Source organism: Acanthopagrus latus, chromosome 10 (genome assembly GCF_904848185.1).
Source record: "Acanthopagrus latus isolate v.2019 chromosome 10, fAcaLat1.1, whole genome shotgun sequence".
Lineage (NCBI taxonomy): Eukaryota > Metazoa > Chordata > Actinopteri > Spariformes > Sparidae > Acanthopagrus > Acanthopagrus latus.
In genome coordinates, this window is record NC_051048.1 from 9695 (window position 1) to 37266 (window position 27572).

The following is a 27572-nucleotide window of genomic DNA, read 5'->3' on the forward strand; positions in this document are numbered from 1 at the left end:
GGAGACTCCAACTAACGCAATCCAGCAGGGGTCCTCCTTCCATGACTCAGAGTGTGTTTTCCTCCTCTTATCCTGCTGCTCTTCAAAAACCTCACAGGCTGAGCAGCAGGCCTAAAAACAAAATACAATGAATTGAAAAAAATAAGCAAAATTTAAAACTGTGGTGAAACAATGCTCAAACTGTATTCACAATGGTATTTTTTGCAGGCACTTAAACACATCTAAACAGACGGACAATCGTACACTCCATCTCTTTACCATGGGTGGTGTGGAATTGTGCAACTTTGGGCAGACATCTGTGCCAGTGCACTGGACCCACAGCCGTGGCAATTTAAGAACCAATCTCTCCTCACCTAACCCTAACCCACTTTCTTACCCCTGACCATGACATTTTCACTTACCTCAACCACTCCCTGCTATCAGCTCCATCCACACTTTCTTGCTTCTGGGAGTGGTATAGACAGACTCCAAATGGCCCAAAACGGACTCCTAAATGGTTTCTGCAACATGCATTTGGCCATCTCACACTTTGAGACATTTTCACACTTCGCCCATTCACTTGAATGGGGATTTTCAAACCCACACAACTCCAGACAGGAAACTACTACAAACTCCATTCCAAGTGCATTGGAAAGCCCATTGCCACTTTAGAGGGGGGGGTAGCCAAAGTCTCAAGTCCATCTGACCAAGTCAAATGACATCAGCTTTTTGGGAAAATTCTCAAAAACTACAAGTCACACATACAAGATTCTTCCCAAAAAGAATGACCTCAAAATCATACTTTTTCCATATCTCACCAACCGTAGCTCCGTAGCTCACCACTTGGGAACACCACCAGGCGCTCCGGAACGGCCTAAAATGGCAAAAAAAACGTACTTTCAGGTCCATCAGACCTTCCGTTCTCGAGTTATTCCCAAAAAGAATGACGGCGGGTGGTTTTCATCCCTATACCCTGGCAATCCCCATGTACAAGAAGGACCGTGCATTTGGAGAGACAGGTAGTGCACCTGTCTCTCTATTCTTTCTCCTCACCTAACCCAATAATAATTAATATATTTGTAATTTTATGATAACTAAACATTCAACTATAACACTTAAATACGTTCTTGTATAAATACACCGCAATGATAAAACCCAAATAGTAGAAGATGGGGATGGGGGGCTGGCCATCCTTGGGGTGGAGAGTTCACCATGGGGACAACATGTTTTGATCAAACAAATGATGGGGAGTTTTCTGGAATATGTTTTTCTTAAATTCTTTTATTTATCATCATCAACAACAACAACAACAACAACATAATGTAAGTTACACTGATTACTGATTATCAGAAATTGATCACTTCACTCAACAAAATATTGAGAGGATATGATGGAAGAGCCTCATAACATTTACCTTCATTCTTTCAGACATTCTTTTGTTCTGTAACAAGTAGTTTTCCCAACATGCACTGCAGGTCATATCAAACTGTACATGTGCAGTTTGATTAGATAACAGGGTGAGTCATGAATGTTTTCATTCTCTTAGTTGGGTATATGACTGCACACATACTGTAACTGTCCACAGATAATGTTGCCATATACAGACAGTATCACTGTATAATCTATCACAGACCATGTCAGGCACAGAAAAAGAAATGTGATGATAGGATGTCAGAGCTGGGATTAGCATGTCCTCCAACTACAAACAGGAAGTAGAGTATGGTCCATGCTGATTGGTCACATCAGAAGTCGTTTCAGAACTCCAATCACATTTTAACAAGTTTTGACTAATTACAAGCTGATAAAATGTCCTTTAAAGCAAAGTCCAGTCCTCGAGGTAGTGTGTGTGTGTGTGTGTGTGTGTGTGTGTGTGTGTGTGTGCGGGCGTCTGTGTTGGGATCATTTCTTTATCTTTTGTCTGTCCAGAAACTTTTGTCTTCTTTCAATTGGAATCTCATCCAGACTGATACCATGATTACTGGCCCTGAGAGAGACAGGTTAGAGAGACAGGTTAGATGATCTAGAATACTGAAGAGCTGTCAACCCTAAACCCTCTGTGTGTGTGTATGTGTGTGTGTGTGCGTTCTCACCCTCCAGTGAGGTCTGGAGGAACAGGAAGAGGTTTATCAAAACCATCTCTGCCGGTCAGCCAGTATGTGTCCACTGTGCCTTTCACCTGCAACACAAATATTGAATCACAACTAAACATCATTGACTTAGTATAGTTCTGGTTGTGATCAGTTCTGGATGTGTACAACACAACACTTTTTTCCATCTATCATTATTTAATCTACTGACAATCGTTGTTTCCAAACATTTTCATCACTTTGTGTTTTTTCATCTTCCCACTGTTGCCACTGTTCAGTCTTCCCACTACTGTACTACTACTCCTACTGTACTATACTCATTACACAGCAGCAGATTAAGTAGTTGTGTCTCCTTAAACTTTCAGTTTATGAACCCTCTCATACATCATGTATAACTGAGCCAGACCAGGTCAGGGGACTTCATCATCATGGTGTGAGCTTATTGGTTGTTACTGATGGTGACCTGTTAATGTTGCTGGTTTGTATAAAGCTGAGCATTGATTTACAATTCAGGCTGCAGCTGGAAGCTCTTTAAAGTCATATGTAGGTTGTGCTAAAGGTTTCTACCTGTTAGAGGCAGTTTGTTCTCACCACTGTCAACAAGTTCTGATCAAGATGGAAATAAATGGATCCAGGAGTTTGGTCTACACGTGCTCCATTTGGAAAGACTTTCCCTAAAGTCAGAAAGACTTTCACAAAAAAACAAGATTATTAAAATCTATATATTTGATAATCTGGTTTTGTGTGAAAGCTTATGTTTTCATCACAGAAATTAATTAATAGGAAAAGTCTAAAGAAAATTAATTCATAAAGAAAAGCCCTCCTGTGGGCTCACCACTCGCAGGAGGGTCCAGAAGGGGCAGGTGCGGTGTGATTTGGGTGGTGGTCGTGGGCGGGGGCTCCGGCGACCCAATCCCCGGATGGTGACTCTAGCCACGGGGATATGGAAAGTCACCTCACTGGAGGGGGAAAGAGCCTGAGCTGGTGCGAGAGGTTGAGCGGTACCAACTACAGATAGTCGGGCTGTCCTCTACGCACAGTCTGGGCGCTGGAACTGAACTCCGGAACTGAACTCCTTGAGAGAGGCTGGACTCTCTTCTATTCTGGAGTTGCCCACGGTGAGAGGCGGCGAGCTGGTGTGGCCTTGCTTATAGCGCCTCGGCTGAGCCGCCATGTGTTGGAGTTTACCCCAGTGAACGAGAGGGTCGTTTCCCTGCGCCTTCGGGTCGGGGATAGGTCTCTCACTGTTGTTTCGGCTTATGGGCCGAAATGCAGTGTAGAGTACCCGGCCTTCTTGGAGTCCCTGGGAGGGGTACTGGATAGTGCACCAACCGGGGACTCCGTCGTTCTTCTGGGGGACTTCAATGCTCACGTGGGCAGCGACAGTGTTACCTGGAGGGGTGTGATTGGGAGGAACGGCCTCCCCGATCTGAACCAGAGTGGTGTTTTGTTACTGGACTTCTGTGCTGGTCACAGTTTGTCCATAACGAACACCATGTTCAAGCATAAGGGTGTCCATATGTGCACATGGCACCAGGACGCCCTAGGCCGGAAGTCAATGATCGACTTTGTGGTCGTGTCATCTGGCCTCCGGCCGTATGTCTTGGACACTCGGGTGAAGAGAGGGGCTGAGCTGTCAACTGATCACAACCTGGTGGTGAGTCGGATGGGGAGGGGGGAAGCAGTTCTCCACCAACACTCTTTACGGTGGGGGTGGGGATATGTTGACCTCGACTGGGGATATTGTCGGGCGGTGGAAGGAATACTTCGAGGATCTCCTCAATCCCACTGACATGTCTTTCATAGAGGAAGGGTTAGGGACTCGGAGGTTGACTCATTCATCACCCAAGCCGAAGTCACTGAGGTAGTCGGGAAGCTCCTCGGTGGGAAAGCACCGGGGGTGGATGACATCCGCCCTGAGTACCTCAAGTCTCTGGATGTTGTCGGGCTGTCTTGGTTGACACGTCTCTGCAACATTGCATGGCAGTCGGGGACAGTGCCTCTGGACTGGCAGAACGGGGTGGTGGTCCCCCTATTTAAAAAGGGGGACCGGAGGGTATGTTCCAACTATCGGGGGATCACACTCCTCAGCCTCCCTGGGAAAGTCTATTCCAGGGTACTGGAGAGGAGAATTCGGCCGATAGTCGAACCTCGGATCCAGGAGGAACAATGCGGTTTTCGTCTGGGCCGCGGAACACTGGACAAGCTCCATACACTCCACAGGGTGCTCGGGGGTTCATGTGAGTTTGCCCAACCAGTCAACATGTGTTTTGTGGACTTGAAGAAGGCATTCGACCGTGTCCCTCTTGGCATTCGGTGGGAGGTGCTCCGAGAGTACGGGGTCGGGGCCACTCTGTTAAGGGCCGTACGGTCCCTGTACGAGCGGAGCAGGAGCTTGGTTCGCATTGCCGGCAGTAAGTCAGACCTGTTCCCTGTGCATGTTGGACTCCGGCAGGGTTGCCCTTTGTCACCGGTTCTGTTCATTATTTTCATGGACAGAATTTCTAGGCGCAGCCACGGGCCGGAGGGGATCTGGTTCGGGAGCCACAGGATTTCGTCTCTGCTTTTCGCGGATGATGTGGTCTTGTTGGCTCCTTCGGGCCGGGACCTCTAGCATGTCCTGGGGCGGTTTGCAGCTGAGTGTGAAGCGTCTGGGATGACAATCAGCACCTCCAAATCCGAGGCCATGGTTCTCGACCGGAAAAAGGTGGCTTGTCCCCTCTGGGTTGGGGGAGAGCTACTGCCTCAGGTGGAGGAGTTTAAGTATGTTGGGGTCTTGTTCACGAGTGAGGGAAGGATGGAGCGTGAGACTGATGGGCGGATCGGTGCGGCAGCCGCAGTAATGCGGTCGTTGTACCGGTCTGTCGTGGTGAAGAGAGAGCTGAGTCGAAAGGCGAAGCTGTCGATTTACCGGTCAATCTACGTTCCTACCCTCACCTATGGTCATGAACTTTGGGTCATGACCGAAAGAATAAGATCCCGGATACAAGCGGCTGAGATGAGTTTCCTCCGCAGGGTGGCGGGGCGCTCCCTTAGAGATAGGGTGAGGAGCTCTGTCACCCGGGAGGAGCTCGGAGTAGAGCCGCTGCTCCTCCACATTGAGAGGAGCCAGTTGAGGTGGCTCGGGCATCTGTTTCGGATGCCCCTGGGACGCCTTCCTCGGGAGGTGTTCCTGGCATGTCCCGCTGGGAGGAGACCCCGGGGAAGACCCAGGAAACGCTGGAGCGACTATGTCGCCTAGCTGGCCTGGGAACACCTTGGGATCCTCCCAGAAGAGCTGGAGGAAGTATCCAGGCTGAGGGGAAGTCTGGGTGTCCCTGCTCAGACAGCTGCCACCGCGACCCGATACTGGACAAGCGGAAGAAGATGGATGGATGGATTGATGGAGTCTGAAGAAAAAAAAGAAGGAAAAGCCAAACGTGTGAGCAGGTGAGCGTACCTGTGACTTTCTGGTGTCAATACGGTATCCCAGTTTGAGACTGGTCAGGACCTTCACTGTACTCAGACTGATGTGGATCCTGTAGGCTGAAGCACAAACGTATGATCATTATTGATGATGAGATATTAGCAAAGACAAAAGCACAGAAGATTTCACTAAGATCATGTTTTCTGTTGTTTCCTGCAGAATCTGTGGATTAATCGATCAGTTTATTGTTATCAATACAGATTTTGTTGCTATTCATCAATGACCTAACCCTACATACGCAGTCCGCTGGCTTCCATATGTGATGCTGTGGTGACCGTGTCTCCAAACAGACAATACCGGGGCATCGTGAGGCCAACCACACCTGCTACCACTGCACCTGGAGGTTGGAGAGACAGCCACAGACAGGTAGAGACACAGACAGGTAGAGAGACAGAGAGACGCAGATGGGTAGAGAGACAGACAGGTTTGGTGAGATGCTTTAACAGAAGTTGCAGTTAGGGTTAACTAACTGAACAAAGTAACTGATCATTGACGCAGGTTTAGACCGTCACCAGCTTCTCACTGTTGACTGGTTATCACACAGGGTGACACCCTCACATTCACAGCTTGTGTTAAAATGTGCCAACAGAAGTCTGTTTCAGGCAGTCTGGTCAATGACTGACTGATGTTCAGACAGCATTTAGGGATTAAAGATTACTGATATCTGTCAGATTACCGGCCAGTGACTGCAGGTGACATTCCCATGATGACTACAACCAGTTTCAGACGAGGGTTGTACCTGAATGCAGTCCAATGCGTATCTTGACTTTGATCTCCGGCATGTGTTTGATCTTAAAAGCTGCTATAGAGTGAAGGATATCCAGTGACATGTTGGCAACTTCAGCCGCGTGTCGAGTCCCATTTCTGTTGGGGACACCTGAAGCCACCATGTAGGCATCCCCAATGGTCTCTACCTGCAAACACACACACACGCACATCTTTTAAAATATTTAAACATCAACAGAGAAGAAGACAGACAGACAGACAGACAGGGAAAGAAAGGTAAGGAGAGACGGACAGACAGGTGAGGAGACTCACACTGTCACATCGCGGTGAGGTTGTCTTGTCTTGGGATCTGTCTTGTGAACTTCCTGTTTTATTTTGAAATTAACTCTCCTTTCGTTTCAGGTCACTTGCCCTTCCTTCTGTGTCCCTGGTCTGACGTCATCCCTGATTCCTGATTGTTTCCACCTGTGTTCCCCTCCCTCATGTGTATAAAGTCTCTGTCTTCCCCTGTCTTCGTCGCCTAAGTATTTCGTCTTCCATGTCGCATACTAAAGCCTTGAACCACAGCCTTGAACCTCGTCGTGTTAAGTATTTTCTTGTTTTATTCATCTGTATTTTGCCTCTCTAGGAGAGTGATTTTTCTTTGTAAATTTTCTGGTTAGAAGTTTTGAGTTTGAAGTTTGAATTTTCATAGCCTTTTGTTTGTCCTCGTTGTGAGTGATTTTTTGTTGATTAATTTTGATAACTTAGAGCAGTCCATTTCATAGCCTGTCTTTTCCTCTTCGGAGAGTTTTATTTTGTAATCGTTAATTTCTTAGAAATTCTAGAATAGAGTAGATTCCTCCTTCGGGAGCGCCTTTTGTTATTTCATGTTCCTTGTTGTTCGTCTTGTTTGTCTCATGAAGATTTTCATAGTCATTTTGTTTTCATTCATCCTGGAGAATAACAAAATCAGATTAATAAAATTTGATTGTACTTCCGCCCAATCTGCATCTGAGTCCTATTTTCTGTCCAAGTCTGTCACACACAGGTGAGGAGATAGACAGGCTGCCTGTGATGTCACACAGGTGTTCTGTTAGGCAATTGGTTCTTACCTTGTAGACATCATGAGTCGCTATGATGGCATCAAACATGGTGTACAGGTCATTGAGCAGGTCGACTACCTGCACGTATGCACACACACACACACACAGTTAGCTGGATAGTGTGACAGGTACTTCTCTTCAGGTGATTCTTCTGCAGTTTTTACCTCGATGGGTTCACTGAGAGCTGAGATGGTCGTAAATCCGACGATGTCACTGAAGTAAAGAGTGCAGTCTGAATAATGTTCAGGTCGGACCGGCTTCCCTTTCTTCAGAGCCTGAGCCACAGACCTGACACACACAATGACATCATTATGACAGCATCATGTCAGCATGTTGCCACTAGCGAAGATAAGTATACACAGAACAAAGTCATAAAAGCAGTTTAGCAGAAATACAGAGAAATGTTTTGTTTTTTGTTACGTTAAAAACGTTCACAGTTGACTGTGTGTGTCTGCTCTTCATCAGATAGCCAAGTGTTCACTCATCATGTCTGTTAGTTGTGCTGTGTAACGGAGCCTCAGTGTGACCGGCGGCTCATCTCTAATGTGTGTATACTTTTCCTCACTACAACTAGCAGATGGATTTTGTTTCCTGGTTGTAAATTTTAGTGGCTGGTGTGACGCTACAATGCTTCCTCCCCAAAGAGGAGGAACCCTATTGGCCGTTACTGTCTTCAGTCATTAAAAACAGCTTAGGTTTGTAAGTATTTTAGCAATATTCATAATCCAATACACTAAATATAAGGTAATACATTTAGCTAACCACATCATACATCCTGCAAGTTTTAATAACATAATGTTGTGAACATAACTGAAACATGAAGACTCTCAGAATCCTGAAAAGTATTTTCTCTGATTTGTCAATGAACTAAGATGATAATGATGTCATCAGAGGGTGTAGTGACGCTGAATTACATCAACATGACACTGTGGTCAGCAGCACCGGGGCACCACAGGGAACTGTTCTCTCACCATTTCTGTTCACCCTGTACACCTCGGACTTTCAGTTCCGCTCTGAGACCTGCCACCTGCAGAAGTTCTCGGACGACTCTGCAATTGTTGGCTGTTTCAGTGAGGAGAAGGAGGAGAAGTACAGGGGCGTTGTGGACTCCTTCGTCGATTGGTGTGAGAATAACCATCTGCATCTTAACACCACTAAGACATAGGAGGTGGTGGTGGACTTCCGCAGGAGGAAAGCCGCACACACACCTGTCTCCATCAACGGTGTGACTGTTGAGGTGGTCCAGGATTACAAATACCTTGGAGTCCACCTGGATAACAAACTGGACTGGGCCAAGAACACAGAGGCTGTGTACAAGAAGGGCCAGAGCCGACTCTATTTCCTGAGGAGACTCAGGTCCTTCAATGTCTGCAACATCATGCTGAGGATGTTCTACCAGTCGGTGGTAGCCAGTGCCATCTTTTTTGGGGTTGTGTGCTGGGGCAGCAGGCTGAGGGCAGCAGACGCCAACAAGATCAGTAGGGTCATCAGGAAGGCTGGCTCCGTCCTGGGGGTCCAACTGGACTCTTTGGTGGTGGTGTCTGAGAGGAGGATGCTGTGCAAACTGCATAGTATCCTGGACAACAACATTCACCCTCTCCACCAGGTGCTAAACTCACACAGCAGCACCTTCAGCAGCAGACTCATCCCACCCCGATCTAACACGGAACGCCTGAGGAAGTCTTTTCTCCCTCAGGCCATCAGACTGTTTAATGCATCCACCTCTGGTCGCAGGAGGGACAGTGGAGACACTGTCACCTGAGCCAAATCAAATCAATATCATTCCCTATCACTTCCATCACTTATTGAGTGTGCACTGGACTTGTCACTTTATTCAATCTTATTGTGTACTTTTTATTTCAGTTTTGTGCTGCTCACTGTTGGTTTACATTCTGTGTAGTTAGTAACTTGTTTATTTTGTTTATTTATTACTTTACTATTATTTATTACTTTGGTATTCCTTTCTCACTTTGTGTTACTACTGTTGCAAAACAATTTCCCTCGGGATAAATAAAGTTTTCTTGAATCTTGAATCTTGAATCTTGAATGTTTTGTCCTAAATTACAGGTTACATTATTGAGGAACTGAGTGATTTTACAGATGTCACACAGGGACGAGACTTATGGGAAATGTAGTCATGGTCATGTTCTGCTGGTAGCCAACAAGTGTTGCTGCTGCACCAAACTTCATTATTTCACTTTGAAATGAAAGCTGTCTCACTTTGGTAGGAGCTGTCCCACCAGCTTCTCTGTCTTGTTTCTCTCAACCTCCAGCTCATCTGTTCGCTCTCTGATCAGATCCTCCAGGTTCGAACTGTACTGCTCCAACATCCGCAGCATGGAGTCGATGATGTTCGCCCTCTTCCCTCTGTTGATGCCCCGGAACTACAAACACAGAAGAGGGAAAATGTTTCACTAAATCAGGTCTGAAGTGTGCAGAGGGTTCCTGACACTAATGAAGAGTCAGTTGATTATAAAGTCAAAGACTCCCTGACCGGAGCCAGCAGGGGGCAACAGTGAAGCTCGTCCCACCTGTTTGAAGATGTCATCGAAACTCGGCCGCTTACTCGGATCTTCATTCCAACATTCATTCATCAAACTGAGACATTCAGCAGGAGCTTCATCCACTGAAACCAGCGGCCTGCAGAGAGGGGGGGGCTCCTTCAGACGCTCCAATATCTCTGAGAGACAGACAGGCACACAGACAGGTCATCAGACTGCTACATGTGCACTGGTGGGGGTTCTGCTGTCTCCCTCTCTCTGTGTGCCTGCTCCTGACACTCATCTCCCTCTTCACCTGAGCACACCTGGGATTAATTGGTGCTGTAGAGTGGGGGAGGTGATAGTATGGCAGAGATTGCAGGAGCAAGGGGAGGAGACACACAGCAGCAGCAAACTTGTGAGGAGGGTTTCTTTCCACATTCTTTTGCCCCGTTATTCCTAACAGGTTTGGTTAAAACCTACAGCACTTCAGGTGCTGGGGTTTAGCAGACTTTGTGTCCTTATATTCCTTTTTGGGCTAGAGATTGCTGGTAGTTCAGTTATTTCATCTCTTTTGTTTTAGGTTAAGTTTTTCCTTCATGTAGTTTAGGGGAAGTTGTGGGAACGACGGCTCACTGCGCAGCTGGTCCCACATCTTCTCATCTTTTGTTTTTTTCTGCTGGGATCTTCAGCCCTCCTTTGTTTCCTCTTGGGTATTCTTTTGTGTACTGATTAATAAAGCTTGTTTAACTGTTTACATTGAGTGTGGTGTCCTTGATATGTTGCTTCCTCAGACCCCTTGAGCCCAGTGTTTAGTTTGTCGTAATGGAGGCCATAACAAGACAGACAGATCATCAGACAGACAGGTGGTGTGCAGAAAGAAGGGGGATCCTTCACACACTCCAGCATCTCTGAGAAACAGACAGGCACACAGACAGACATAAAGGTGGTGGTCCTGTCTCACCATGGGCAGGCATGTCCATCATGGCGTACGGCATCGTTCTTGAGATGACTTCCTGTATGATGATGGAGAAACTGAAGACGTCTCCAGCAAATGATCCGCCACGAACAGGCTTCCTCAAGAGCTCTGGAGCTGTCCACAGCAGCTCTAGCAGACAGATGGGTAGAGACGGACAGGTATACAGACAGGTAGAAGGACAGACAGGTTGAGAGAGAGAGAGAGAGAGAGAGATGATTTTCTTGGTGATGTTCATATGTTTTTGTCCGCAGCAGAAACAAATGTTGACATTCTCAGTTTTTGTCTCTTTAAAGTTTTTTACCTTGTGGGTCTTCAGGAAGGTGGAAGTTCTGAGAGTGAAGAATCATGGGAAGTCCGTAGTCAGTGATCTTCAGAACGAAGCGTCCATCCACTAAACAGTTGGTGGACTTGAGACGGCCATGACTCAACCCTCGAAGATGAAGATATTTCATCCCCTGAGACACACAGAGAAATGATTGTTGTCATCAGACTTTCCTGAATGAAGACTAAGATTTTAAAACTAAATGAACAAACCTCCAAACCACTCAGAAACCATCCTTAACTCAAACTTATATAAATGGTTATATTCAAATTCTCCTGAATGAACTGTACGATTTTAACACTACATTGTAGTGGACTGAGCGGAAATAATTCACCATTTGGTTAGTTTCCTTCTCGCTGACAACAGACTGTGGCGCTAGGTACCTAACAAGCGTCAGTGGGTAACCGTGGCAACAGAGCAGCTTGGTAACTGAATGGTGGGTAACCATGGCAACAGAGCGAAGACGGAGAGTTTTTTGGGTTCTTGTTGAATAAACGACTGTCAAGCAGCCAAAGAAAGAAGTTGTTCGTTTCCTGTTTTTCCACAACTTGAACAAACATCACAACCACTCAGAATTCATCCTTTAACTCAAACTTATACAAATGCTTATATTAAGAGTCACCTGAGTAAACAGGAAGATTTTTAAACTGAAAATGTTCTTTAACCTCTGTCAGACCAGAACATCATGCATACCAGTACTTCACACTAAGACATACAGGTGCAACTGAGGCATCATGTCCAGTTGCCTGGACAGTTGAATAATTAGTGTGAATGCTGAAGGCATTCACACTATTGTTCTTCTGGAATTTATCTTTTTATTATTCCTGATTCCGTACGTTTTTCGGCACCTTTCTTCTCCTACAAATTTTGTGCTATAGAAACTATTCAAGTATCAAAATGTGCAGCTTTTTAAGGACATTACTGCTTGTATTTTTCTTTTTTCTACCTTTTATACTTTTGGAAATATTCAGCTTTTTCTGCCAAATTTTCCCATTCATCCTTATGGGGATTTTTTCAAATTTCATTCTGCTATAACTTCAGCATACCTTCAGCTATAGAAACCATTCATATTGAAATGTTCAGCTTTTTAGGCTCTTTCAACCTTGTAATCTTCAGCTTTTCAACTTTTCAACTTTTTCAAATATTTAGTTTTTTCTAAAAAAAATTTAACATTGCCGCAAATGGGAAAAGCTTCAAATCCTCTTCAAAACTCCTCGCCTTTCAACCTCTTCTTCTTCCTCATACTTTCAGCCAGAGACACCATTCGAACTTTAAAACACTCACAAGACCTTGAACTATTACTGGTGTATTCAGTTTTTAAAAATCTTGTACAGTTTTGAAATCATCGCAGTTTTAGTTTTGAGTCGTTTTAGCTCCTCTTCTGAGTTTATAATGGGTGTGTATTGCGTGAGCTAGAGTGCGTGACATCATCAACTGCCGCACCCCAGAGTGTAGAGGAGCTTCAAAAATGGGAGAAAAAATTCTCTTCAGCTCGATTTGGATCCCAAACCTTTTACTCAACATAGACAATATATGCATAGAAATGTAGGAAATCTTATTGGCTTTCAGGTGATGGTCTCATTTTAGATGTGGGACTTACGGTTTTGGATTTCGAAGCCCAAGAGCGACAAGAAGTGAAGACGCTCTCCCATAAGCCGCAATGTTAATTTTGAGACGAAATTTCTGGTGAAGAGCAGACGGTACCTGTTCTCTCTCTCGCTCCTGTGCCCTCATTTCTCACTTTCCAGAAATAAAAACCAGATGACCGAGTTCGGCCAGGTCTCTACTCGCTCACCATATAGATATTTTTGCCCTAAACATTAAAGTTTTTTCTAAAATCGCAGGGGTTTGGGAGGAGTTTTCCCATTCATTCTTATGGAGACCTCATCATCTCTGTCTGTGCTACTTCTCCAGCGTGTGTATCTCAACAATGCCTGTGTGGTGCCTGAGCTACAGTGTGTGACATCATCTTTAGAATGGTGAGCAGCTGGAAAATCTGGAGCAAGAATTCTCTTCAGCTGGATTTGGATCCCACATCTTTCCTTTACATGGACAATGCAGCCATTTTAAGCTCACTCTGCCTTTCCACCTTTTCTGACTTTTCTAATCTTTTTAAGCTCTTTCTGCCTTCTACTTTCCAGCTTTTCAGTCTTTTTTCACATTTTTAAGCTCTTCCTGCCCTCTTACTCTACAACTTTTCTGCCTTTTCAGTCTTTTTTCACCTTTTTAATCTCTTTCAGACCTCTTACTGTACAGCTTTTAGCCTTCTCAGATATTCATCTTTCTGCCTTTTCATCTCCTTCAAACATTCCGCTTCATGTTCAGCCATGAAAATGTTCAACTTTTCAAACTCTCTCAACCGTCTTCAACTTTTCTGTCTATTCATCTTCTTAAATGTTCATCTTTCTACCTTTTCACCTCCTTCAAACATTAAGCTTCCTGTTCAGCTATGGAACTGTTCAACTATCAATATGTTCAACCTTTTAAGCTCTTTCAACCTGATATGGGAAAATCTTCAAATCCTCTTTCCAAAGGCATCGACTTTACACCTCTTCTTGTCCTTCATACTTTGAGCTAGAGACACCATTCCAACTTCATAATATATAAATATTTTGGCCATAACCATTACAGTTTTTTCAGAAATAACAGGCGTTTGTCAGGCGTTTTCCCATTCATCTTCATGGGGACATTGTCATCTTTGGCTCTGCTCCCGCTCCAGCATGTGTGCAACCATTTTAAGCTCTTAATGCCTTCATACTTTCACCTCTTCCGCCTTTTTCCACCTTTTCAAATGCTTTCTGCTGTCTTACTCTACAACTTTTCTGCCTTTACAGTTTTTTTTCACCTTTCTATGCTCTTTCATCCCTCTTATTCTACAGCTTTTCAACCTCTTCAGATATTGACATTTTTATCTTTTTTATCTTTTTAAAATATTCTTTACAGAAATATAAACGACATCACTGTGTTCAGCAATGTCTCCTATTACTCATCATATAAATATTTTGGCAATAAACATTACAGTCTTTTCAAATATTGCAGGGGTTTGGCAGGCATTTTCTCATTGATTCTTATGAGGCCTTTAACTTTGTAACTTTTCCAGCTTTCCGACTTTTTCAACTTTTGGCAGTACATTCAGCAGATTTCCGAGAGCGTATCAGCCTTCAGCATTCACACTGTATTTTCGTAGGAAATACAAATTTTTCTAGTTACATAAGCTACTTATGAAATTATTTTTTACCTTGATGAGGTCCATGAGCAGGGAGGATTTGAACATCCAGTCCAGTCTCATGTTGCTGTCGGCCAGCAGGTCGGCCAGACTTCCTCTAGGACAATGTTCAACTACCAGAGCAAAGATCCCCGAGTCCAAGAAGAGACCCACGTATAGGTTCAGGTTCTCGTGTCGCATCTCCCTCAACTGGAGCAGACAGATGAAAAATAAGATGTCAACATGTATTAAACACTCTGGACTAGAGGAGGTGGACATGATAAACCTCCCTCAACTAGACAACAGATGGAAATGGTCAGGATCCTGTCAGGATTCAGTTCTCCTCTGCTCTCTCTGTGTTCATGTTTTCATTTCCCCCAGGGCTGGGCGGGGCCTTCTGGTACCTGCTGCATCCACCCTCCTCTGCACACCTGCTGCTCATCAACTTGGTTCCCTGCTCTTCACACCTACGGCAGTTAGAAGCCGGTCTCTCCCTCCACTTATCGCCAGTTCATTGTTTCATCCCTGGTGGTAACATCCCTCTCGGCCCCTTGATCTTGTGATTGTGACAAGACAATATTTTTGACTCCTGCTTGGACTGACACGTTTGCCTTGACTTACCTGTTTTGTGTTTCCTCGCTCAGCCCTGTCATCTATTCATCTTTTTGAACTCCGGACAGAAATAATCTTTAACATTATTAATCTATGCTGTAAGAACACATTCTATAATAATACAAATGTTTACTGTATTCAGTTTGTGTCTACTGTCTTTACAGTGTTTTCATTGTTTCTACAGTGTTTCGACAGTGTTTTGACAGTGTATGGCTGTACCTGGCCGAAAAGATTCTGGGTGCTCTGTTTCACAGCTGTTACCGTCCTTTCAACGGGAATCTTCTTCAGCCAAACCCAGTCGCCCTGGTTACAATACAGCCAATCAGAGCACAGTACAGGTACAGAGAGACAGATGGGTACAGAGAGACAAGTAGAGACAGACAGGTACATAGAGACAAGTAGAGACAGACAGGTAGAGAGAGACAGACGGTACAGGTGTACCTCCAGTATTCCGATGTTGGAGCTCTCAGGTGTCGTCAGGATGTAACTTCGAGCAAGTGAGCGAAACGGAGTTTTAATTTCCAGGAGACTCCTCATGATCGACTCGTCATTCAGTTTCTGTAAGAAATAAAAACATCAACACAAACAAGTAAAAGAAGAAGAATCAATAACAGCAACAACAAAACAAACAACTTACTACAACTAAATCAAGAACAACAAGTAACACAAGAACATGGACATCATCAACAGCAGTTCATCATTCAGCCTGACACCAAAACAAAGAATTTGAACTCTTTAACTGCCTTGTGTACTGGATCTGAAATGGTTACACCGGAACTGAACTGGGGTTACTGGGTAGTAGATAGTTAGCTGAATTAAACATGATGCTAAACAGTCAGTCATGTACTGGTACCAGGATAACAAGTTAGTTCAAGCAAAACGAAATTTAACTATTTCAGATAAAAACAGCTGCATACTAAACATGCAAAGAGGCATTACCAACAGGGTTCTAAATTAACACCCACCGACCCGAAAAATGCGGGTTAAAGATCATTTTGGCAGGTGTTAATAAAAACTTACTAGCCAGTTTGGCCGGTGATGCATGAGGCACTCATGTCAGTCAGAGCCGCTCCACTGTTCTCGCTCCCTGGGCAGCAGCGTGGGAATTTCACGGCGGCCTGCACTTTGGCCTTGATGCCCAGTGGAAAAGAAAATCATCGTACAGCCACAGTGGCCTTTGTGCCCCTGACCCAGACAGCTTAATGTTAATATCGTGAATTAACTTCACTGAGTCCACGGTGCGTACAGGTGGAGTCTCATCATCATGATGATCTCACGTGAAAGCCTCTCAAACAGCAGCTGCATCTCAAAATTGAAGAACGACACTAACAGTACAGGGACGCAAGCGCTCAGCCGGTTTTACCATGATACATAACTGACTTATGTAGTAGGATTTAGTTCAGTAAAGTTGGAAATATATTCACAGATTCGAACTTCCCGGATCAATAACTCATACGACGGCTCTTTCCTACCGTAGTAAGGTAGACAACGAGCTAAAACTATATAAAACGAGCGGCTGGACACTAACATTGGTCTCTATGGTCAGACGTCTGTGAGACGAGGGCGCAGGGACCGTCTACAAAGTGCAACACCGAAAAGAGAAATTACAAAAAATATTCAGTAACTTCACTATTATTCAGTGAAGTGTCACCCAAATCACCCCACACATCAGTGGTCTCCTGCAGGTTATTCTACAGTTTTTGGGGGTTGGAAAAAATGTGCTTTGCCATAATTTTGGGGAATGTCTATTGGGAGAAATATTAAATAACACTAATATTCAGTGTTGTATCACAAAAATAACCTAATCTTACTTAAAAAACAGTTTTTTAATGTAACATTAACTTGATATTAGTATTAAAAAATATTTTAATACATAATCCATGTCTTATTATAAATTAGGACGTTATGGTATCATTCAGAAAGGTAAATCATCAAATTTTACTCAGTGGCCTTTGTGCCCTGTCATGTGGCATTAGTGCCCCTGAAAAAAAAAAGTGAAGGCCAAATGGCCATGCCCCTAAATTTATGAAATTCCCACCATGCTGGGCAGTACTGACTACATTTCCCATGAACACTGTCATGATGATACATGATGATGTATAAAATACCCATTGGCTGCGCACAGGCAGTGCAACCAGCCAGCGCGAGAAACCATGGAAACAGAAAACACGAAGAAAAAGAAGCGGAAAAAGAATGAATGAATGGAGCATAAACTATCAAAAGAAGGGAGAGAGCTAGCTAAAGTAAATTAAAAAGTAGCCTAAACTTAAACTAAATGCGGCAGTGGTTGGTTGGACAGACGTCTGGGGGTGAGAACAGGAAGGAGGCAGGGGATGAGATCAAGAATATCAACAACAATGCGTGCAAAACGAAAAACAGAAAGTGCACTGCCAAATGGCTGACAGGTCGTGAATGGTTTGTGTTTGATCACGAAAATGTCTCCATGTTTTGTAAGGAGTGTCACATGTACGCAAAAGAAAACAAAGCAAACAATTTCGTGGTGGGAACTAATAATTTTACAGTCAGGGCTGTAAACGACCATGAGAAAAATTTGGCTAGTGCAAATTCTGATTAGCTGGTAACTTCAGAAAGTAACCAGCCAAATGGGCTGGTAATCATAAAAGTTAATTTAGAAACCTGATTACCAAACAAACACAAATTAATTTGTCCTGAATGGACATAACAACTAGTCTCGTGCCAGTACTGCAAAGCATGAAAACGGGGAATGACGGAAAATCAATGCGTAGAAAATCAATGCGCACACAGTATTCCAACCCTCCCACACACTGCACTGATTCACTAGCACAACGCCAATCAGAGAGTCCAATGGCTCAGAGGTCCGATGGCCAACCTCCTCAGACTTTGCATGCTGAATCGGAGCAAACAACGTTTGCACGGCTCCGAAAGCTTCCGACGCAGCTGAACACACCAAACATATTTGTTCCCGACCTTGTCCGAGTCTCTCCAAATGCTTCAGACGTCCAACGGTTGGGCCGGTGTGTTCCTGCTTTGATGTCTACTTAGGAAACCTCCTCCACTCTGTTATCCTCCCTCACCTCCTCTTTAGACACATAGATCGGTGCTACAAGCAGCCAAGATCAGGGGCGAACTTACCATTAGGCAAACAAATGCAATTGCCTGGGGCCCTGAGATTTCAAGGGGTCCCAAAACTCATAAACTCATAAATGCATAATCTCTTAAACTCATGAAACAGCGAGCGGAGCTGTTGCGACTCTGTGTACCAGGAAAGTCGAGGAAGGATGTCTGCATCCTGAGCACCTGCACACAGGTGAGGACACCTTTAGTGGGGCGAAGGCAAAACCTGAGTCTGTGATTTACTCCAAAAACACGAAGTACGGCATGGACAACCTGGACCAGATGGCGAGGGCGTACTGCGTCAAAGGCGGAGGAAGATGACCAGTGCCTTCTGTAAGATCCTCAGCCTGGCTGGGATCAATGTCCGCATGTTATTCACGGAGCAGCAGCAGCAGGAGACCCGGAGGAAAGTCCTGCAGCAGCTGCAGAGGAGCTGAGGGCAGAATACATGGGGGGGAAAGGAGCAGCTGCAGGCGGCACAAGCTGGGAAGCAGCGGAACCAACCACCGCTGCAGCAGCAGACACGGACACGGAGGCGGTGCCGGTTCGAAAGAGCTGCAAACGGAACCAAATGCCGGACACTTGAAATGCCACAAGCCGTGTGTGGTCACTGTGAGGAGAGCGGAGGATCTGCAGACTGTGACCAGGGATCACAACAGCTCTTTGTTTTTTGTTTTAGATCAGCTCGTTTACAGCTTTTTCGATTATTATTATTCATTTTATTATATATTAAGTGTTAAAATAAAATGTTTCATAATCAAATAAGTTACTTTTAATAGTTAATTTTCTTGTTCTGAGTTTTTCTATTAAAATCTTTAATAGAGAATAGAGAATGCATGTATACATACATGCATTAATTACGGTTTACTATGTGCGATGATATGAATATTGTAATTAAACTTGTTAAAATACATTTTGGTATTATTTCATTTTTTTTCACTCACTCAGTTGGGTATTTACATGAGAGATTATAGAGTTTAAAATCTAGTGGTCAAAATGACTTACAGCCGTTCTAGTAGTGTTGGGATTCCGTCTCTTCTAAGGACTATCTAGCTCAGGGGTCACCAACCTTTTTGAAACTGAGAGCTACTTCATAGGCACTGAGTCTCACGAAGGGCTACCAGTTTGATACACTCTACTGAAATAACAAATCTGCTCAGTTTGCCTTTAGTTATATATAATTATTTATGATTAATGATACTCATCTACGTGAATACACTGATCACATTAAGGATTTCTCACAATAATTATCAACAATGACTAAACAAGATGGGAAACAGATAATATCAATATTCAATTTTCATTTTTAGAACAGGCCTGAGGGCTACTCATGTGGTCCTTGGGGGCTACCTGGTGCCCGTGGGCACCGTGTTAGTGACTCCTGCTCTAGCTCAACTAAGTAGTAACACAAGATACAACAGTATCCAGGCTGAACCTACTTGCTGCTGCCCACATTGAAGACCTTGTGTTGAGGTGAGAATAAAACTTTTGTCAGTGCAGTACAAGGATGTGGAGGGCCCCAATGACTGGGACTGCCTTGGGCCCCAAAATTACTAAATCTTCCCCTGGCCAAGAGAAAATGGAAAAAAAATCATGTCGTGCTGATGACGTTGCTCAATACCATCACCTGCTCTCTGACTTCATCTCGACTATATCAGCAGCCAAATCTGGCTTCTACTTGTCAAAGATCGACTCCTCTGCCTCCAACCCCAGGAAACTATACTCCTTATTCTCTTCTTTCCTCACACCTCTACCTCCTTCCTCCCTCACTGCTGATGACTTTGCAACAGACTTTACCAAGAATGTAAAAGACATCAACTCCTCATTTACTCCTCTGCCCATCCAGAAAGCACGTCCCCAAAACAACCTCTTTTATCCAAATTAGTCAGGCTTCAGGACTGGTTGCTCCACTGAGATGGTTCTCCTCACGGTGACTAAGCACTTGGTGCCGCCAGAGCCAACTCGTCAGTCCTCATTCAAATCAACTTATCCTCTGCGTTTGACACCGTCTACCAAATCTTCTCCCATGTGACCCCCCTCCATATATGCACTTGTATGTTCTTACCCTTATGCAGGAACACAAGCCTTTTTCTCTGCATCTTAAAGTGGTCTCATTTCAGCCATGATTACCTTTAACCCAAATAGACTCTTTTTTCCAGCATATGGGAATGAAAGCCCCCCAATATCCTGACCTGGCAGATCCTCTCTCCATGAAGGGGGGAGGAAGTTGTTTTTCTTGCTATAAACTTATCACCAGAGACATTCTTTTAGTAATTTACAATGACCAAGCACATCTGGTCTGTTCCCCTTTCTCCAAAGAAGATGAACCCCTTTTCCTCAGGTCAAACGAGGTCAAGCACGATAGAGTCTTCTTTCTCCACGTCAGAAGAAGGGAGAACTGGTTTCTAAGACAGATGTTGTAATTTAAGATGTCTTACTAATCTTCATCTCTCTCCCTCTGGAACACTCCGGTGGGGGAAGGCAAGGTGGGAAACCTAATCTGTGTGTTTCTTCCACCTCACATGTCCAACTGTTATTTACGACCGTTGTTATTCCTTGGTCTGACATTCCAATCCCAATAGTCTCTACCCTTATCCAAATTCAAATATGTCCTAAATAACTAAAAAAAAATACAATCTCAATTTCTTAATTTTAGCAGATTCCAAAATAGCATAAGAAGGTCCTACAATAGATGTTTACCATGTTATTGTCAAGCCCAAATGAAGTTTATTACTTAATGAGTTTGAGGTCGACAGAAACCAGCCCCTCTCCTTGGTGATGGAGGAGAGACTTGTAGACATCATTCCTTGTGTAATACTTGTGTTATTTACCAGTTAAATATCTGATATGTTTTGTTAAGATAGAACTACAAGGAATATGTATAAGTCCTTGGTCCTACTGTGTATTGTATACTTGTTTTATATTGTATACTTTATTGCTTTATGTCATCAGGTTATAATTATTTACTTTCTTCATATTTATAATTATAATATAAATTATCATTATCATGTTGCATCTTTTCACGAAGGCAAAAACTCAACTTTTGAGATGATGAAGTTTTGGGAAGGTTAAAACGTGATTTCAAAACATTGAATACAACAGTATAGTTAGATTAAACTTTTAGGAGCCTAAACTCAGATGACAGAAGGGGGGGCACTCAGACGGCCCCACCCCTTCTGATCCATCTGCTGCAGGTCATAAAACAGACCCCTCTGCTCTGCTTCTCTCTCTTCTCTCCCTGCTTCTTCTCCTTCTTCTCTCTTCTCTTCTCTTCACTTCTTTGCTTTTCATTTCATTCTTATTTTTTAAGTAATCTTTACTTTTATTTTTGCAACAAGCTCTTAGACAAGCAAATTGAATCCCTACTTTAACTGTTTTACTTTTATTCAGGTTTTTAATAGAACAAATTCTTTTCTTTTTGATTTTTTGATTTTAATATACTGTTAAAGTATCACCGCCTGATTCAGAAGTTGGATTACTGGATCTATCTATCTATTAAAAATTACTCCTGTAATATTTAATATATATATATATAACCCAACCCTCACCATCTAGCGACAGTCACACGACGTTATAACTTTCCTTATTACAGTCTTTACCCTCTCTGTTATCTCTTGTTTGTCTAAAATTGTCATGTGATTTATTTTACCCAAAATTATTTAGTCAATAAACATATATAATCTTTTGTCTTTGTCTGGAACTTAATTTTAATGTGGAGAACCGATGGATACGTGCAAAGAAGTCACTACTTCAGAATATTGAGACTGAATAAACTGACTTTGAATGGACTCTAACTGTCCAAGGCAACTGGTAGAGTTAGGTGGGGTTAGGGTTAGGGTTAATTTCCTCCGGATTATTCCAAGAATTAAACCTGGATGTGGTGCCCCATTTACGAGTGTAAAATTAATTACCAGTGATTAATAATCATATATATATCAAAGTAGTGTGTGAGCAGTGTCTCCTACATTATATATTTATGGTGCTGCCCATGTGAGACCCATATACTATCCTACACTTAGCACTGAAATCATAGCACTTATGTACTTAAGGTAATCTTGATAAATAGCATTTACTATGCCCAGAAAAGGGCTTGAAAATTGTTTCCATTTGTTTCATTCTTACTTTATCGACGGTGTGGTTTCGTTCTTGTGACAAATGTACTTACTGTAAGTTGCTTTGGATAAAAGCATCTGCTAAGTGACCTGAATGTAAAAGTAAATGTACCAGATTTGGTGCCAGTATGAAGCAGAAATACCAGTACTGGTACCAGGATAAGTACTGTGATGAAGTAAACTGTGTCACCTTCCTGCTGACTTGGGTGTCGATGAAGACAATGTCGTCCAGACTCAGGATGAGTTTGTTGGTGTTCATGGGTCTCTTGTAGTTTCTGCAAACAGTAGTTAGTATTAAACCTGATCTGGTAAAACATAATGATATATGTCAATTGAATATAAACAGACAAAAAGGAGCATCAGCAACTGTGTGTGTGTAAGTGTGTGTGTGTTCACCTGATCCAGTAGAAAAAAGCTCCAATCAGAGCGCAGAGCAACAGGAAGATGAAGAATATCGTCCCCATGTCCAACCCTGAAATTGAGAGAATTTAAAGCCAGTCACTTCCTGTTTCTGACACACACTCTCATGGTGGATAGCAGGAGGCTCATCACACAGCTCAGACCTGTACACGAGACTCATACATTTACGGAACACTGAGCGTCAAAGCTCCCACCCTCCCTGCAGGATGGTGAATGCACCATCGCTGCAGGCCTCCGCTGGACTGAATCTACAGTTGACAAAGCTCCCACCCTCCCTGTAGGTCAGTGAACACACCGCCACTGCAGGCCTCCTCTGGATTGAACCAACAGAAGCTGGCAGAGGGTGGTTTTCCTCCAGGGAAGATGAAGGAGTGACTCAGCGGCATCAGACCTCCGACCGGCCCATCGGTGTGTGTCGGGGCGAGCGAGTGTGTCGGCAAGAGTCGGTCGCCATCACAGCCCAACACCAAATACCTGGCCTGCAGGCCATGTCCCTCTTTACCACCATACAACACCTGAGAAAAAACAGGAGAGAAAAAGGGTGGAGCTTACATCATCATTCTACCTGTCAGGTAGAATGTGACAGATTCTGGGCTGTCTGATGTTTTTATTTGTCGTGACTCCAGCAGAAAATAAATCAACTTTATTGTTGTTTGTTGTAGGTTTGCTTTTGTTTGATGTTAATATGATTCTAACCTGATTGAATCCCTGGAAATCAAAGCCTCCATCTGATTGGATGAGCTGATGACCCGTCACCCAGCGCCCACTACCTGCCTGGCGACGCTCCTCCACCGCCTTAGCAACGTAGTAAACCATGTTGAAGATGGTCCCAAAGATCGGAGACACCTGCATACAAAACTCAAGGCTGAAATCAACTGTTTTATTAATTATCAGTTGATTATTATGGGTTACGGTTAATATGAAGACAGCAAATATTTACATTCATACTTCTCATCTGTTAATATTGTGTTTATGTTGTGTAGTAGTTACGTTGTTGTTGTTGTTGTTGTGTGTTTAGAATAGCAGTCATGGCAGACCAGAGGGCTATTCCAGAAAGCAGGTTCAACAAACTCTGAGTCTAACCCTGAACTCTGAGTTGACTTACCCTGTGAAGTGAAACTCTGAGTTTTCAGTTCCAGAACAGCTGATCTGAGTTAGATAAGTCGACTCTGAGTATGTTAACTCTGAGTTGAGCTCGTGCCAAACAACTAGTAAAAAGCCATCGTCAATGGAGCTCCGATACTGTGATTCACCATGTCAACCAACAGGGGAGACAACAGGAAGCAGACATTTTCTGGGGGAAAAAAAGCAACACAGCTGCGGTCGTAATAAAAATCACTGGCAGAGTTTTAGATGTGGTCGTCTTTTCATTTTGGATTTAACATCACTTTCTTTTATATTAGCCTTTGAGGAAGTGGTTGAATGTTGTTCAGTTTTTTAATTTATCTTAGGCTATTTTATTTAATTGAAATTGGCTGAAAAAATATAATAACAGTCTCACGATGGCTCCTCACTTTGGTTTTATTTCACATATTAAACAAAGTAAAAGTTTATTCAGAGGATATTTTAACTTGTAGTAGCTTTTACCAGCAACAGATAATGTTTAACACACATCTGTGTCCTAACATCCTGCTGAGTAGTTGAACATGAAATGGTGCTCACCTCCACCTCCACCACATCCGACAGAGGCAGAGGAGCTGATCCTGAGTCAGGTCGCTAAGCGACCAGAGGAGCTGATCCTGAGTCAGGTCGCTAAGCGACCAGAGGAGCTGATCCTGAGTCAGGTCGCTGGGTGAACAGAGGAGCTGGACCTGAGTCAGGTCGCTGGGTGAACAGAGGAGCTGATCCTGAGTCAGGTCACTGGGTGAACAGAGGAGCTGGTCCTGAGTCAGGTCGCTGGGCGACCAGAGGCTGAGGGCGTCACTCACCCCCAGGACCAACATTAGAGGCAAACACACATTTACACACAAGTCATTTCATTGTATACTCAATGCAGCAGCAAACTAGAAACACAGACTTTGAATTACGTTGTTGGAAAAAATACAATAGGCTATACTGATGGTTATGTTTGTAGTTATCTGTGGGAAATAAAGAAAGACAAATAAAATGTGAGTTATTTCTCTTTTTCTGGTGGCTGGAAGGTGATAAATTAACCTGCGAAGTGATTAAAAACCAAAAACGGAGAGGATTGTTCAGATGTGAGAGCACGTCAGCGACGACGTGTAGCCTGATATTCGCTGTGCGGCAGGAGAATATAAATGACGGACTGCTGTCTGGTTCAGTCCTCGTCAGGGGGTGAGGGGTCATCTAAATGAATCTAAATTCTCCTCCTGGTGTAAAACTATGTGAATTATTTCTACTTCAACATGATTGGACTGAGAAGGAAAGGACAGCCGCTGTCAGACAGCTCCGTCAGACTCAGGGTTTCTTCAGGTAAACCTGCCAGTGAGCAGGTTATGTTCACAGGGTAAGTTACCGCAGTAACAGACCCAGAGTTTAACTTACCTCTCTTTCTGGAATTGAAAACTCAGAGTTTCTCTCAGCTCAGGGTTAACAAACTCAGAGTTTTCACCCGCTTTCTGGAATACCCCCCCCCCCCCCCAGATCTCTGGGTTAATTGGAGCTTGTGTTGTTGTCGTTATGTACTGTTGTTGTTGTTGTTGTTATGTACATTTTTGTTGTTGTTGTTGTCTTGTACTGTTGTTTTTTTTTTTTTGTTGTCTTTGTTGTCGTTGTTGTTGTGCGTTTACCTGAGTTGCGGCCACAGCAGACCGGATCTCTCGGTTGATTTGAGCCTGACGAAAAGCTTCATAGAAACTCTGGTCAGACGCCATGGTAACAGTCAGAACAGAGCTGTAGGCGTGACGAAGTTGCGTGCTATTGGCCAGCTGAGGGAATATTGTGTCCTGGTTGGACAAAGAGACAATCAGGGAGCAAAACTTTACTCTGAAAGAGAGCTTCCTGTTCCTGATGATTATTTTTTTAATTCAGGAAACTGCAAGATTGGATAAAAAAAAGTTTTCTACATAAACTACAGTAACCGAGTTATTGATAGAGATCTGTTACCTGGTATGGCATGGCATACAGCAGGGCATCATATGGAATAAACACGTAACCGTCAGAAACCATCCCCATGTCCAGAGCAGCCAGTAGGAGGTCTCTCTGATCCTCCCCACCAATCAGGACGGAGCTCATGCACATGATTACAACTGAAACAGACACAATAAAAAAATGTTTCTATTGATTTACATGAAAATCTGCTGATAAACTGAAACCTGTTTTGTTTTTTTTAACTTGTCTTTGATCTCACTGAACTTTAATTGACTCTGATCAATCAAACTGATAGTTCAGTATGAATATAAATTATTGACTTCTGTGGCTGCAGCGTCAGGATGGCTTTAATTATTTGATAAATATATATTCTTTATTATCATTTATTTCTACAGGCCGTTTCTTTGCTCTGACCTTTGACCTTGTCCGCCTCTCTGATCACTTTGAGTGCCTCCCGTGGTCCACCCTTGTTCCTTGTTTCCATGGTAACCACTGGACCAATTGGCAGCCCCTGAGCTCTGAGCGCCGACGCCAGTTCTTCTCCAGTGCCCTCCCATAGGTCGGTTGGAGCTGGTGACCAAACAATAAGGTGGAAAATAATCATCTTCAGTCATGACGACCATGTAATGGTAGACCACTCCCCCTTCCGTGATGTCACTCCCTCTCACCTGAGACGATGGCAACATGCGCCCAGCGGAAGAACCTGAGCACAGTGAACAGGACTCTGCTCGGCGGTGTGATGGGAGGGAGGTTCAACCAGTCAGCATCCAGACAGCCTGGAGAAGCAAGTCCAACCTCCCAATGCTGAGCCAATAGGGAAGCAGCTTGACAGAGGGCGGGGTTAAAGGGTCCGATGTAGGCATGTCCATAACCCTCCATGTCCCCGAGTTCTGTCAGAGCTGAAATATAAACCAGAGAAAAAGAAGAACAACAATAACGAGAAGAAGTGTTTCCCATTTTATTTGCTGTTTCTTTTCTGTTGTTGTTTTCAAACACTTTAAGGCACTTTGAGCTTCTTCTGTATGAAAAGCACCATACAAACAAAGATTGATTTGATTTGATTTGATTCAGAATATTTTAGAATTTTTCTAAAACAAACAAAAAGAAATCCTAAATTCTGTATTGTAGTTAACTGGGCTTGTTTGTTGAAGATGTTTCACCTCTCATCCAAGAAGCTGCTTCAGTTCTAACTAACTGGAAGAGCTGCAGGCTTTTAAACTCTGTGTGGGAGTAAAAAAAACTCCCACACAGGGTTAAAAAGCCTGCAGATTCAGTGTGATTTTTTTTAGTTAATTGTTTGGCTCATGAGGAGATTGGTTAACAAACCTTTGGAGGCGGAGCAGTCCTCCTCTAGCAATTTCACATCATAACGGTATCCTCTGCTCAGACTGCTGTCACTCCGTAACCGTGACAGTGCCAGGTTGGCTGCTGCAGTTGGCATTGCCCGGGAGAACATGGGGTCACATGACCACGGACCAATCACAGCCAGCTTAAAAGTCGCTGTCCAGACCCCCGTAATGCACAGCAACCACAGACAGGTCCCCAGCCACCACGTAGGAAGCTGCATCCTGGCAACCTGCAAGAAACAGAAAGTTAAAAATGTCTGACAGCAGCATCAACACTTCATCAGAAGACAGAGGTTCATCCATCAGACAGGACCCTGAACTCACCACCATTCAAATCTCAGGAATAATAAAGGTTTTCTTTAAAAGTATGACAATGAAAATGTACAACATGTTTTCATCACCCAAACATATTCTCAGATATTTAAGTGTTAAAATACAATTTATACGATTTATAATGAAATTACCCAGAGGAAACAAAAATTGGAAAAGAGATCTCAGTAGTGTCTCATTCATTTCTCCTAGACAACTTGGGCTCCCTGAAAGTTCCAAAGGAGATCTCATCAAACTCAGAAAACAGACTCAACCCTCAGAACAGCCACAGCTTCA

General features: G+C 43.6%; 1 protein-coding gene across 1 annotated transcript; it reads right to left on the minus strand.

Moving 5' to 3' along the window:
- Window positions 1–1255: 1255 nt before the first annotated feature.
- On the minus strand, window positions 1256–27187 carry LOC119026608 (retinal guanylyl cyclase 2-like). Its single transcript, XM_037111015.1, has 23 exons — window positions 26947–27187; window positions 26289–26519; window positions 26035–26190; window positions 25636–25778; window positions 25320–25475; window positions 23266–23415; window positions 22865–23084; window positions 22546–22621; window positions 22340–22424; window positions 15383–15499; window positions 15161–15244; window positions 14363–14539; window positions 11104–11257; window positions 10788–10931; window positions 9875–10023; window positions 9564–9727; window positions 7508–7631; window positions 7353–7421; window positions 6272–6446; window positions 5771–5869; window positions 5506–5591; window positions 2070–2155; window positions 1256–1963 (listed from the first exon to the last, which is right to left on the minus strand). The coding sequence occupies exons 1-23, from the start codon at window positions 27185–27187 to the stop codon at window positions 1879–1881; spliced, it is 3171 nt and encodes a 1056-aa protein (XP_036966910.1). The 3' UTR covers window positions 1256–1878.
- Window positions 27188–27572: the final 385 nt, after the last annotated feature.

Bases quoted from the DNA above. Each gene is read 5' to 3' on its own strand.
- LOC119026608 (XM_037111015.1), bottom strand. From the start codon at position 27,187: ATGCAGCTTCCTACGTGGTGGCTGGGGACCTGTCTGTGGTTGCTGTGC. The intron at 22,622-22,864 runs GTGTGTTCACTG...TCTCAATTTCAG, and splicing joins AGAGGAGGCCTGCAGTGGCG to GGTTGGACATGGGGACGATA. The intron at 7,632-9,563 runs GTGAGACAGCTT...TGTGTGTGTCAG, and splicing joins GTGGGACAGCTCCTACCAAA to GTCTGTGGCTCAGGCTCTGA.